Consider the following 15,071-nt stretch of genomic DNA (forward strand, 5'->3'; position numbering starts at 1 on the left):
GTCAAAATGTTTTGAATTAATTTTTTTCTGTAACACAGATTTTAACAGAGAAACGCAACTCAATATTTATTGCTATATCTTCTAAACAAAGCTAAGAAAATCGAATGAGGAACTACACGACCTTGTGGCATAGAGATTAAAAATAAACTTTATTACAAAACATAATAAAAATACAACAAAGTACAGGAAAGTAAAAGGTAGCGTACAACCTTCACAAAAAAGGTAGAAAGAAAAAGCACAGTGGGTAAAAATGGGTATAAAGTCTGTATCGCCTTTTTTACCCACCAAGCTTTTTCTTTCTTTTTTTGAAGGTTGTACGCTCCCTTTTACTTTCCTGTACTTTGTTGTATTTTTATCATGTTTTGTAATAAAGTTTATATTTAATCTCTCTGCCACAAGGTCGTGTAGTTCCTCATTAGGTTTTCAATATTTATTGCCCAGATTCTGCAGTTTTTAGAAATATCTCACGTGCGGCCTAATGCATTGAAACACAGGCCTCAGAAATGAAGGAGCGGGGGCGTGGCTTGGCGATGGCGGAGTGAGGACGCGTGAGCTCGGAGCTCCGGACCCGCACCACTAACCACACAGTATCCCAGATCTCACTCACCTGCCTCGCTGATGCGATGACCAAGGGGAGACAGCGCAAATCCCAGTCGATCACTCCGGGTCCCTCCTCGATGGACCGTTACCTCCGGTCCGGCCGTGACGGGTCCTCACCGCGGCCCTCCTCCATTCCAACTGTAGGCCGCAGCCGATCCCCGGCGTCGCGTGGGGACTCTCCGCCCGCCGGCACCGCAGCTCCCGCCGGATCCTCCAGGGGTCAACAGGATGGTGCCTTCGTTGCTTCATCCCCGGAGGTAGGTCCAGATACAGGGACCGTGGCAGGGTCGGTGCCTCCGGGGAGAGTTGCCGCTCCCCTCCCCCAGCAGAATCCTCCTGAGCCCAGACAGGAACAAGGCCGCCGGGCACTAAAAGGTGCGTTTGAGAAGGCGCCACTTTCCTCCGCCGCCCTCCCGCAACCCCACGTGGAAGATATGACACCTGTAATGACGGGGTAGGGAGACAGACAGGTGAGCCCTAATCTACCCACCACTCAGTCAATGCCTACTTGCAACGGCCCGTCCTAGGTGACGGCGTACAACTGGGCGACGGTCCCTACGCTCAATAAGTGCACGACAGACAAACAGACAAGGGTACACAGAAGCTAAGGGAAATGGGGCAGTTGCCCACGGCAACACAGTGAGCAACAAGAGTAGTGAACAAGCCGAGTCAAACCAGGAGTGTGCGAGGTACAAATCGCAGAGCAGGAGCGTAGTCAGTAAAGCCAGGGTCAAAAATGAAGCAAGGCCAATAATCATAGCAGGAGCAGCAGAGCCAGGAAACAGAAAAGAATCACAGGCAAAGGAGGAGCAGGAAATGGGGCTTCATGTTCGTGGTAAAATTTGGTCGATATATTCAGTGTTTATTGGTGAAAAATTGCAAAATTTAGAGAAAGTTTGGAAAAAATAGCATTTTTCAGAATTTAAATGCATCTGCTTGTAAAACAGACGGTTATACCACCCAAAATAGTTACTAGTTCACATTTCCCATATGTCTACTTTAGATTGGCAGCGTTTTTTGAACATTATTTTATTTTTCTTGGACGTTACGAGGCTTAGAACCTAAACAGCAATTTCTCCTATTTTTAAGAAAATTTCAAAAGCCTTTTTTTTAAGGTACTTCTTCAGTTCTGAAGAGGCTTTGAGGGGCCTATGTATTAGAAACCCTGATAAAACACCCCATTTTAAAAACTAGACCCCTCAAAGTATTCAAAACAGCATTTAGAAAGTTTTTTAACCCTTCAGGCATTTCACAAGAATTAAAGCAAAGTGGAGGTGAAATTTGCAAATTTCATTTTTCTTGCTGAATTTCAATTTTATTCATTTTTTTTCTGTAACACTGAAGGTTATACCAGAGAAATACTACTAAATATGTATTGTCTGCAGTTTTTAGAAATGTCCCACATGTGGCCCTACTGCGCTCGTGGACTAAAACACAAGCCCCAGAAGCAAAGAAGCACCTAGTGCATTTTGAGGCCTCTTTTTTATTAGAATATATTTTAGGCAGCATGCCAGGTTTGGAAAGGTGTTGAGGTGCCAAAACAGTAGGAATCCCCGAATAGTGACCCCATTTTGGAAATTACACCCCTCAAGGAATTCATTTATGGTTGTTGTTACCATTTTGACCGCACAGTTTTTTCACAGCACCTATTTGAATTGGGCTGTGAAATGAAAAAAATTACATTTTTTCCAATAAGATGTCATTTTTTATCAAAATTTCTTATTTTCACAGGGAACAAAATACCCCATTTTGTTGCCCAATTTCTCCTGAGTGCAGCAATACCCCATTTGTGGCGAGAAACTGCTGTTTGGGCCCATGGTAGGCCTCAGAAGTGAAGGAGCGCTGTGTGCTTTGCAGTGCAGATTTTGCTGGTTTGGTTTTCGGGTGCCATGTCGCATTTGCAGAGCCCCAGAGGTATCAAAGCAATGGAAACCCACCAGAAGTGACCCCATTTTGGAAACTACACCCCTCAAGGAATTCATTTATGGGTAATGTGAACATTTAGACACCATAGTTTCTTCACAGAACTTATTTGAATTGGGCTGGGAATTAAAAAAAAATTATATTTTTTCCAATATGTCGTTTTAGCTCAAAAATTCTTATTTTCACAAGAAATAAAATACTACATTTTGTTGCCCAATTTGTCCCGAGTGCAGCAATACCCCATTTGTGATGATAAACTGCCGTTTGGGCTCATGGGAGGGCTCAGAAGGAAAAGAGCGCTATTTGTTCTTTGGAGTCCAGATTTTGCTGGATCGGTTTTTGGGTGCCATGTCGCATTTGCAGAGCCCCAGAGGTATCAAAGCAATAGAAACCAACCACAAATGACCCCATTTTGGAAACTACACCCCTCAAGGAATTCATTTATGGGTGTTGTGACCATTTTGACCCCATAGTTTTTTCACAGAACTTATTTGAATTGGGCTGGGAATTAAAACAAAATTAATTTTTTCCAATAATATGTAGTTTTGGCTGAAAATTTCTTATTTTCACAAGAAATAAAATACCCCATTCTTGTGCGCAATTTGTCCTGAGTGGCGCAATACCCCATTTGTGGTGATAAACTGCCGTTGAGGGCCCATGGGAGGGCTCAGAAGGAAAGGACCACCATTTGGCCTACTGGGGATTTTCTGGTGTGAAGTCATGTATGCAGAAGCCCCTGAGGTACCAGTACAGTTGAAACCCGCAAGAAGTGACCCCGTTTTAAAAACTACACCCTTAAGGCATTCATCTAGAGTTGTAGTGAGCATTTTTACCGGAGACCTACACCCCATAAACTGTAATGTGGGTTCTCCCGGGTATGGCAATACCCTCAATGTGGCTGATATCAGCTGCCTGGGCACACAGCAGGGCTCAGAAGGGAAAGATAAGGGGGATAAGCTGTGCGGAGTACATCAGGGTAAGTAGAATTGGGGTAAATTATAAATCAAGGGATGTATGATAAATTTTAAAACACTCTTTCATACAGAGCTCTGGTTTTTCGGGACACGCGTCACATTGATATATTGTGTCCTCCCTTATCCCCTTCTTATAGCAGACTTTGCACCTCTTTTGACTTTTTCCCTTCTTGCCAGTTTGGGGAACTTCTCCTGGAAAGTGTTGCCCTGGTACGATGCGTGTGGCCCCGCTTCCAGAAGTACTGCGTGCCCCCCCCCCCTTCCTGGTCCCTAAAGATTAGGTTCTTGATAACCACCTCCTGAAATTCCAGGAATGTTCCCCTCTGGCCTGTACATCGATGTAGCACGTACGCGTTGTACAATGCCATCTGTATGAGGTGCCCGGCCGGCTTCTTATACCACACCGCATGGCGCTATAGGGCTTCAGGACTTGATCTGACAAGTCCACCCCCCTGCAGTCTGGTTTAGGGGTCTCTGTACTGCTACCTCGTACAGGTACATGGGTACTGGTGTGACATCTCTCTTGTCCTTGTACTTGACACACAATATGTTGCTGCTAGAATGTGCCCTGAGCTCACCCCTTCTTGTTTGCCCTGCAGAGTCTTAGGGAGGCCTCTCAGGTTTCTTCTAGCAGTGCCGCATGCCACAGGACTGGAAGCGAGGCAGTTGAAGAGTGGGACGCCGGTATAAAAATTATCCAGGTAGAGGTGGTAACCCTGGTCCGGCAGTGGGTGCACCAAATCCCACACAATTTTTGCATTAACTCCCAGTAAGGGGGGGGGGGGCATTCTGGGGGCTGAATACTGGTGTCCTTCCCTTCATATATCCTAAACCTGTAGGTATACCCTGATGCCCTCTCGCAGCTTATACATCATCACGCCATACCTTGCCCTCTTACTCAGCAGGTACTGGCGGAATTGAACCCTCCCTTTAAAATCCATCAAGGACTCATCAATAGAAATACACTTCTCAGGGGTGAATGCTGGGAAAACCGGGCTCTGAAACGGTCTAATAGGGGTCTCCGTTTATACAAACGGTCAAAACTGGGGTCATCTCGGGGTGGGCACGGCTCATTATCAGTATAATGTAAGAAGCGAAGTATTGCCTCATTTATTTCTTTTTTTAGGTTCCAGTTCAGTTCTGAAGTTGCTTTGATGGACCTATATATTAGAAACCCCTATCAAACACCCCATTTTAGAAACTGGACCCCTCAAAGTATTCACAACAGCATTTAGAAAAGTTTATGAACCCTTTAGGTGTTTCACAGGAATTTTGAGCAAAGTAGAGGTGAAATAAAAAAAATTTTTGGGTCAGAAAATCCTCTTTATACCATTTTTTTTATAACACAAAAGGTTTTACCAGAGAAACGCAACTTAATACTTATTGGCCGGATTCTGCAGTTTAGAGAAATATCCCACATGTGGCCCTCGGGCGGTAATGGACTGAAGCACCGGCCTCCGAAGCAAAGGAGCACCTGGAGGATTATGAGACCTCCTTTTTATTAGGCACCATGTCCGGTTTGAAGAGGTCTTGTGGTGCCAAAACAGTGGAAAGCCCCCAAAAGTGACCCCAATTTGGAAACTAGACCCCTTGAGGAATTCATTGTAGTTTTCTTGGGGTGCATGCGGCTTTTTGATCAGCTTTTATTCTATTTTTAGGTGGCGCGGTGACTAAAAAACAGAAATTCTACTATTGTTTTTTTTATTCTATTTTTTTTACAGCGTTCACCGTGCGCTATAAATGACACATTCACTTTATTCTGCGGGGCGATACGATTACGGCGATACCAGATGTTTATAGTTATTACAGCGTTCACCGTGCGCTATAAATGACAGTCACGTTATTCTGCAGGGGATACGATTACGGCGATACCAGATGTTTATAGTTTTTGCAGCGTTCACCGTGCGCTATAAATGACATATTCACGTTATTCTGCGGGGCAATACGATTACGGTGACACCAGATGTTTATAGTTTTTTTATGTCTTATGGCGTTTGCACAATAAAATACGTTTTGTAAACAATCATTCACTTTTTGTGTTACTTTATTCTAAGAGCCAGAACGTTTTTATTTTTCCATCAATAAAGCCGTGCGAGGACTTATTTTTTGCGTAACGAACTGTAGTTTCCATCAGTACCATTTTTAGGTACATGCGACTTTTTGATCTCTTTTTATTCCATTTTTTGGGAGGTGAAGTGACCAAAGAATTGTGATTCTGGGACGGTTTATTATTATTTTATGGCGTTCACCGCGCGGGATAAATAACGAAATAATTTTGTAGTTCAGGCCGTTACGGATGCGGCGATACCAATTATGTATAGTTTGTTTGTTTGTTTATATATTTTTATTAATAATAAAGGACTGATAAGGGAAAAAGGGGGATTTTTACTATTAAAACTTTTATTTTTACACATCTTTTTTTAACTTTTTTTTTACTTTATTACTTTGTCCCACTAGGGGACATGAGGGCAGGAGGCCCTGATCGCTATTCTAATACACTGCACTACATGCGTAGTGCAGTGTATTAGAACTGTCAGCTACTCACTCACAGCAAGCATAGTGGGTCTTGACATGGTCAGGACCCACTAGGCTTCCGTCTATGGCAGAGCCGGACGCCATTGTTTGGTATCCGGTTGCCATAGACACCATCGCCAGCCGCTATCGCGTAGCAGGCTGGCGATTGTAGCTTAACCCCTAAAAAGCCGTGATCACTATTGAACACGACTTTTAAGGGGTTAATCAGCGGGGACACCGCGATCGGTCCCCGCTGTAGGAGCTGCGGCAGCTGCTGTACGAGACAGCAGCTGTCACAGCTCCTGTATGTGTCGGGAGGACGACCGAAATGGCCGTTATTCCCGGGACGTAATAATCCGTCGCTGAGCGCTAACGATACAGTTAGCGCAACGGATTATTACGTCGCTGAGCGCGAAGGGGTTAAACTGGGTTTGGACTGTGGGGCCATATTCAAAATGAAAAGGTGAGGTTGTGAAAGAGACCGTTTCATGTTACAGGTTCACCATGGCAAGACTGAGCACAGCAAAAAGGCACAAGGTGGTTATACTACATCAGCGAGGTCTCTCCCAGCAAAGATTTCACAGCAGACCGAGGTCTCAAGCTGTGCTGCTCAAGCTCTACTGAAGTGCAAAGAAACCGGCAACAGTGAGGGTCGTAGTCGCAGTGGTCGGCCAAGGAAACTTCAAGCAGCATATAAGACACGCCATCCTTAATTCCCTTCAAAACTGGAAGATGCCCAGCAGTGCCATCAGCTCGGAACTGGCAGAAACCAGTGTGACTCGTATACACCCATCTACTGTTTGGAGAAGTCTGGCCAGTAGTGGTCTTCATGGATGAATTGCGGGCAAAAATCCATACTTTCGACATGGAAATAAGTCCAAGTGATTCAACTACGCACAAAAACATAGGAACATAAAAATGGCAGCAGGTGCTCTGGACCGATGTGAAATATTTGGCTGGAACAGAAGGCAGTTGTTTCGCAAAAGGGCTGGAGGATGGTACAAATAATGAGGGTCTGCAGGCAGCAGTTATAAATGGTGGAGGGTTCTGGAGGGCGGGACAATAATGAGGGTCTGCAGGCTGCAATGAAGATGGTTGGTGGTGCTGGAGAGCGGGACAATAATGAGGGTCTGCAGGCAGCAGTGAAGCACGATGGAGGCTCCTGGAGAGCGGCACAATAATGAGTGTCTGCAGGCAGCAGTGAAGCACGATGGAGGCTCCTGGAGAGCGGGACAACAACGAGTGTCTGCAGACCACATTGAAGAATGGTGAAGGGTCCTGGAGAGTGGTACAATAATGAGGGTCTGCAGGTAGCAGTGAAGCATGGTGGAGGGTCCTGGGGAGCTGCACAATAATGAGTGTCTGCAGGCAGCAGTGAAGCACGATGGAGGCTCCTGGAGAGCGGGACAATAACGAGTGTCTGCAGACCACATTGAAGAATGGTGGAGGGTCCTGGAGAGTGGTACAATTATGAGGGTCTGAAGATCACATTGAAGAATGGTGGAGGTTCCTGGAGAGTGGTACAATAATGAGGGTCTGAAGGCAGCCGTGAAGCACGATGGAGGCTCCTGGAGAGCGAGACAATAATGAGGGTCTGCAGGCAGCAGTGAAGAATGGTGGAGGGTCCTGGAGAGTGGGACAATAATGAGGGTCTGCAGGCAGCAGTGAAGCATGGTGGAGGTTCCTGAAGTACTGTACGATAATGAGGGTCTGCAGGCAGCAGTGAAGAATGGTGGGGGGTGCTGGAGAGTGGGACAATAATGAGGGTCTGCAGGCAGCAGTGAAGCACGATGGAGGCTCCTGGAGAGCGGGACAATAACGAGTGTCTGCAGACCACAATGAAGAATGGTGGAGGGTCCTGGAGAGTGGTACAATAATGAGGGTCTGCAGGCAGCAGTAAAGCATGGTGGAGGGTCATGGAGAGTGGGACAATAATGAGGGTCTGCAGGCAGCAGTGAAGAATGGCGAAGGGTCCTGGAGAGTGGGACAATAATGAGGATCTACAGGCAGCAGTGATGCACGATGGAGGCTCCTGGAGAGCGGGACAATAACGAGTGTCTGCAGACCACATTGAAGAATGGTGGAGGGTCCTAGAGAGTGGTACAATAATGAGGGTCTGCAGACCACATTGAAGAATGGTGGAGGGTCCTGGAGAGTGGGACAATAATGAGGGTCTGCAGGCAGCAGTGAAGCATGGTGGAGGTTCCTGGAGTACTGTACAATAATGAGGGTCTGCAGACCACAGTGAAGCACGATGGAGGGTCCTGGAGAGCGGGACCATATCAAGGGGCTACAAGCAGCAGTGAAGATGGCGTCCTCAATGCTGAGAAAAACAGGCAGATACTTATCCATCATGTAATACCATCAGGGAGGCATGTGATTTATTCTGTAGAAGGACAACGACCACAAACATACAGCCAATGTCACTAAGAAATTTCTTCAGCGTAAAGAAGAATAAGGAGCCCTGGTTATATAGACCCACAGAGACCTGATCCCAACATTATAGAGTCTGTCTGGGATCACATGAAGAGACAGAAGGATTTGAGGAAGCAACATCCACAGAAGATCAGACATTAGTTCTCCTAGATGTTTGGAACAACCTCCCTGCCAAGTACCTTCAATTCTTCTAGGTAAACTTAAACACAGTTTTTGATGCCGCTCTGAAGACAAAGGGTGGTCACACCAAATACTTGAAATATATAAGATAGATAGATAGCTCTTCTTACCTTGCGATGTGCGCGGCCGGTGGTCCTCCATCATGACCTCCTTGTACAGATCCTTGTGTTCTTCTACATACTCCCACTCCTCCATGGAGAAATAGACAGCGACGTCCTGACACCTTATAGGAACCTGACACACACAATGATACAGTCATTACCCAGACTCCTCCAGTGCTGATACTGTATAATTTCCCAGCATTCCCAGCAGTGTCACCTCTCCAGTCAGCAGATCAGTCATCTTGTGGAGAAGTTCTAGGATCTTTTGCTTATTGTTCCTCTCATGTATCCGGGAGTGAGGAGGGGGCTCTGTGATGGGGCTCCGGCTCCATCCTCCTGACTCATGACTGCTGGGGGCCACACAGTCCCCCGATGTCTTCTTCACTATTGTGTAATCCTGTGTATGGAGAGAGACAATTAAACAATGTCATTTTTACAGCAAGGAGGAAAGGTTGGAGATGATGGAAACCTTTATAGATGTTACAGGAGGAAAGAAATGGAACACAAGAACACGAAGGCACAATCCGACATTAGTGTAGGGGAAAAACAGAAAATATTATTGCACTGAAAGAGTAGTAGATACTTGGAACCACCTTCCAGCAGATTGGAACAATCAGCAGTAAGTGAATGTAAACCTGCCTGGTGTAATCCTTTATCAATCCGAAGAAAAAAAATAAAAAGGAAATAATATAAGGGCCAAGCAGACGGACCATGTGATTCTCCTCCTGCCGTCATCTTCTATGTTTCCATATAGAGGTCAGACTAGTGGTAGAAATCCTCGCCTCCAGGACAGACTCCGGCCATGTGATTCTCCTCCTGCCGTCATCTTCTATGTTCCAATATAGATGTCAGACTAGTGGTAGAAATCCTCATCTCCAGGACAGACTCCGGCCATGTGATTCTCCTCCTGCCGTCATCTTCTATGTTCCAATATAGATGTCAGACTAGTGGTAGAAATCCTCATCTCCAGAACAGACTCCAGCCATGTGATTCTCCTCCTGCCGTCATCTTCTAGGTTTCTACATAGAGGTCAGACTAGTGGTAGAAATCCTCATCTCCAGCCATGCGATTCTCCTCCTGCCGTCATCTTCTAGGTTTCTACATAGATGTCAGACTAGTGGTAGAAATCCTCATCTCCAGGACAGACTCCGGCCATGTGATTCTCCTCCTGCCGCCATCTTCTATGTTCCAATATAGATGTCAGACTAGTGGTAGAAATCCTCATCTCCAGCCATGCGATTCTCCTCCTGCCGCCATCTTCTATGTTCCAATATAGATGTCAGACTAGTGGTAGAAATCCTCGTCTCCAGGACAGACTCCGGCCATGTGATTCTCCTCCTGCCGTCATCTTCTATGTTCCAATATAGATGTCAGACTAGTGGTAGAAATCCTCATCTCCAGGACAGACTCCGGCCATGTGATTCTCCTCCTGCCGCCATCTTCTATGTTCCAATATAGATGTCAGACTAGTGGTAGAAATCCTCACCTCCAGGACAGACTCCGGCCATGTGATTCTCCTCCTGTCGTCATCTTCTATGTTACTATATAGATGTCAGACTAGTGGTAGAAATCCTCGTCTCCAGGACAGACTCCAGCCGTGTGATTCTCCTGGTTCCTCTGGTCCTTCTCCCCCTGGTTACAACGTGACTACTTACTATTCTCATTACTCTACATTACTATTACCATGACACATAACTGACCATATTGCTGGCTGGTCTTCACTTCTTCCGATCACTTGGAAGGTCTCGTAAATGGTATACAGGACTCTGGCTTCTTCCTCTTATGGGTGACTTTTTACATAATACAATAAGGCACATAGAAATATAGAAACGGTTACCTCTCCGCTCAGCAGGTAGATGATCTCCAGGGTGAAGTTTAATATTCTTGTGGTCACCTCATTGCTGTCCTTGTCCATCGTTGGTGGGTCATTTAGGAGAAGGAACGTTCTGGATGAGAACATGAGAAAACTGGATCCACTGGTGGTTGTAGTACAGCAGGCGCCTTTATGGGAAGAGGAGAGAATCATACAGGGGACGACGTCATGTGAGAAATACAGAACATCACTTATTGAGAGAAACCGGTTCTCCGAGCCTCCACCACATGGAATAAAGGAGCAATAACAACACCGACATTTATCCACAGGACATGCCAGAAATGTCTGATACATGCGGGTCACACCTCTATCACAATGACAACCAGAGACATAGCTGATACTAGGGAGGTATTGGGGGGGGGGGGGGCACCATTGCATATCAGAAGACATGGTGCATATTATGTAATCAGTGTTTGATGTAAACATTGCCCTTTAAGAGGTTCTCCAGCAGCCTAGCTTTGCAGTATATGTAAAGGGAACATGCAGTCCGATCTGTTAGCAGCATGTTATAGAGCGGAGGAGCTGAGCGGATTGAGATATTATTGTGTGTGAAAAGATTAATTTTCATTTTGCTCATTTAACCCCTTCCCGTACTGTATCTTTATGGCACTGGCAGGATCTTGTTTCTGCAAAGTAAATGTACGGCACGAGGATGGTGCAAGCTGAAGAACCGTGCCCATGCCACCGGACACTGTGTTGCAAAGGACAGGATTGGAGGTAACTGATCATTATTTGTTTTAATCAAATCTATTTTTATTGAAAGAAAAAGAAGCAAATAATGATCCACATATATCTTGCGAGATCAAAAAGGGAAATATGCAGCAGGCCGGCCAGGAGCAGCGGATGCACAAAAACGTCAAAATGAAATGACAACATTGAACAATAAAAGAGTTTGTGATGATAAAAAAAATCCAGTGAGAACTATCGAAGCCGAGAACAGTGAATTTCCTGTTATTGTAACTGGTGTAAGGGAACATAGAGACGTCGGCCCCTATTGCCTAGACAAGTATAGGTGGTGGTAGCATACTGTGGTATCAATTATTGGGATTGTTGGGAACCTATGTGAGTAATTTAGCATAATCCTGTCATCTAGAGTGGGTGGGCGGGGATTTATGCGGTAAATTAATAAGCTCAGTATTGTAGTTCACCCCTGTGACGTGACCGGAGATCGGCGATCGTCACACTCGGTATATATCTTAATTGGGCGAGGGTTACACACCTGCGTAATTATCTTAATTGTGGGGGTTTATAAAAGGGTGTGGAGTAATAGTGGGGTTTCCTGGCTCGTGCCACCAGGGTTATGCCTAGCTCCCCTACCTTTTTCCTGTATGAACGTTAGTCTATTTGCTTTGCTACTCAGTAAGGAAAAACGATTGTAAGTAAATAAAGGTCATATTTATTAATACAAACCGTAATCACACTTAGATCAAATACACCAAACACAGAACATAATCACAGTATAATATCAGTGTATCCCAATACACATAACAACTTAAAGGGAAGGTGTCACCAAAAAAAATGTTTTTATAAGTTACTGCTTTTAGTATGTTATTAAAATAAATTGTATTTATTTGTGTTTTTGTGTTTTACTTTTTTATTTTTTATTTCTTTTACTTCTCTTTGGGGCTGCCATTTTTTTTTTCATCTCTGTATGTGTCGATTAACGACACATACGGAGATGGAATACGGCACATACATCCCCATAGTGAATGCGAACGGTAGCCGTTCCATTCACTATAGTGTACGCCGTCTGTGTGGGAACGACGCATGCACCGCTACCACACAGTCCAAAAGGAAGGTCTTCGGCCGAGCAACATCCGGCGCCATTTTCATGTGGACCAGAAGCCGCGCCCGGACAGTAAGATGACTACTTCCGGTCGTGGCTTCCGTCCATATGTTCAGAAGCAAGGACTAGGAGCGGATGGAGCGGAGGCAACAGGAGCAGGTAAGTTATGTTTGTGTATGTTCACGCTGAGCCAAAAACGTCTGAAAATACGGAGCTGTTTTCAAGGGAAAACAGCACCTGATTTTCAGACGTTTTTGAGCAACTCACGTTTTTCGCGCCGTTTTTGGAGCCGTTTTCAATAGAGACTATGAGAAAACGGCTCCAAAAACGTCCCAAGAAGTGTCCTGCACTTCTTTTGATGAGACTGTAATTTTATGCGTCGTCTTTTGACAGCTGTCAAACGACGACGCGTAAATTACAGGTTGTCGGCACAGTACGTTGGCAAACCCATTCAAATGAATGGGCAGATGTTTGCCGACGTGTTGGAGCCGTCTTTTCAGGCGTAAATCGAGGCATAATACGCCTCGTTTACGCCTGAAAATAGGTTGTGTGAACCCAGCCTCATACTGTGTGATTACCACTGTATCTAATCCTCCTACACTGTGCATTCACTCAAAAAATGGCAGCACACGGTGTAGGAGGTTTGAGCATTCAACCCCCTCCTTTCTCCTGGCACTAGCCAGGATAAGGGAGGGGGGATTGTGTGAGGACACTAGAGCGAGTGTGTCTTCTCCAATTTTGCAGCATAAAGCAATGAGGTTGCTTTACCACATGCCAATGCTGCAATTTTGGGAACTTCTCCCTCTAGTGCCCAGCACATGGAAATGTTATAAATTAGAATCTAATTTATAATATTTTCTGACTATCTATATTTTTCTAGCGACACATTGCCTTTAAAGGGGTTTGCCCATCTTGGACATTTACAGCATATCCACAGGATAGATACGGGCCCCCTAAACTCCGTTCTACATTTCTCGCCTCCCGGCCACTTCCTGATTAAAGGGTCAGGAGTTACGAAAACAGCGTAACTCGTGCTACACGGCTTCCGTAACTGCCATTCACTTCTATGGGAGTTCCACAAACCGCGTAGCATAGGGAGATAAGCTGCTTTCTTAACTTCCGGCCATATAATCAGCAAGTGGCCGGTGAATGCTGAGAAAGGTAAAACGGGGTTTAGAGGACTCCGATCTACAGATAGGTGCGGGTCTCTGAAGTGGACCCTGCATCTATCTAACATTTATGGCATATCGTGTGGATATGACATAAATGTCCAAGATGGGAATACCCCTATAAGTTTCCAGCATAGATATTCAATAGTGGCTGTGGGGAGGGGGATTTAAGATTTGTAGACAAATCTAGCAAGGGAAGAGAGTTTGTTAGGGGATGGAAGAGGTGGCGCGGAGAGCTGGCCAAGGTTTCCAGACATCCAAATATTTATCAGAATTTCTCCGTTCCCAGCTCAGTAGCTCCTCCATCCTACAAATGGAATCATCCTATCCAGCCAAGTTTGAATAGAGTGGGGGGTTCTTCAGACCTCCAGTCAAGCGAGATCAGCAATTTAGCTACTGTAATTATGTGAGTGATCAAGTCATTGGACTTGGGGCGTAAAATACGTGATGGAGCCCAAAGGAGGATGAGATGAGCACTAAAAAGGTGGAACTGGGCATTCTGGAGTTCCAGAGAAAATTTTCTTAATAGAATTGAAAAACGTGGTAGGGAAGTAAATTGTGATAGTTTGGAGAACATACAACATTTGTTGAAGGAAGGAGGTTTTCAAATCGTTTTATTTATACCTTCCCAAGACAAATATGGAATATGCAAAGAAGTCTTTCAAAGGTGCTGAGATGCTAAGGACTACAAACTTAGAGTATTTAACCTTAAAATTGGATGCAGATCCGAAGGAAGTGAAGGTCTTCAAGATCAGGGGGATGCCGGTCTAGAGATGAATAGTAAAAGGTCATCTGCAAAGGCAGCGGTTTTAGGAGTGTGTGCCCCAAGTTGCAAACCTTTAAATGTCAACTGTTTGTATGTTTATAAGTATTTGATTGAGAGTTTCTAAAGTAAAGATTAAGGGGAATGAGGAGAGCGGGCATCCCTGCATTGTGCCATTTTTATTCCCTCAAAGACGCAGCCTGTTTTGGCCTTACGGACAAGACCAATTTTTTCAAATCGGACATGCGTCACTTTATGCGGTAAAAACTCTGGAATGCTTTCATGTATTCAAGCAATTCTAAGATTGTTTTCTTGTGACACATTGTACTTTATGTCAGAGGTAAAATTTGATCGATACATTCAGTATTTATCTATGAAAAACAAAATTGAGAAAATTTTAAAAAATATATATATCATTTTTCTAAATTTTTATGTATTTGCTTGTAAGGCCTTATTTACACGAGCGTGGCGCATCTTGGATGTGAAAAACAGCAGATTTTCACATCCGAGGGGCATCCGTGCTCAGCGCTGCAGGACACGATGTCTCGCATCCCCCATAGAGAGTCTATGGAGGGATGCGTGATGCGTGAAAAGAGAGGACATGTCCTATTTCCCCACGGACCCCTTACACGGTCCGTTGAAACAACGGATGTGTGAACGGTCACATTGAATTACAAAAGGTCCGTGGGACGGGCGATGTTTCAACGGCCGTCACACGGACGTTTTACACGCTCGTGTAAATAAGGCCTAAG

At 45.0% G+C, this 15,071-nt stretch overlaps 1 protein-coding gene across 1 annotated transcript in view; it reads right to left on the reverse strand.

Annotated features, from left to right (window-relative positions):
• The window catches only part of LOC142665212 (uncharacterized), a 112,939-nt gene that overhangs the window by 65,194 nt on the left and 32,674 nt on the right, over positions 1-15,071 (reverse strand). Inside the window, exons 2-5 of the mRNA XM_075844827.1 lie at positions 10,566-10,729; positions 8,946-9,125; positions 8,738-8,861; positions 6,562-6,901 (exon numbers count right to left, since the gene is read on the reverse strand). Coding sequence (XP_075700942.1) covers positions 6,562-6,901; positions 8,738-8,861; positions 8,946-9,125; positions 10,566-10,688 — 767 coding nt within the window. The 5' untranslated portion in view covers positions 10,689-10,729. The remainder of the gene's footprint in view (positions 1-6,561; positions 6,902-8,737; positions 8,862-8,945; positions 9,126-10,565; positions 10,730-15,071) is intronic.

Source organism: Rhinoderma darwinii, chromosome 1 (assembly GCF_050947455.1).
Source record: "Rhinoderma darwinii isolate aRhiDar2 chromosome 1, aRhiDar2.hap1, whole genome shotgun sequence".
NCBI classification, from domain to species: domain Eukaryota; kingdom Metazoa; phylum Chordata; class Amphibia; order Anura; family Rhinodermatidae; genus Rhinoderma; species Rhinoderma darwinii.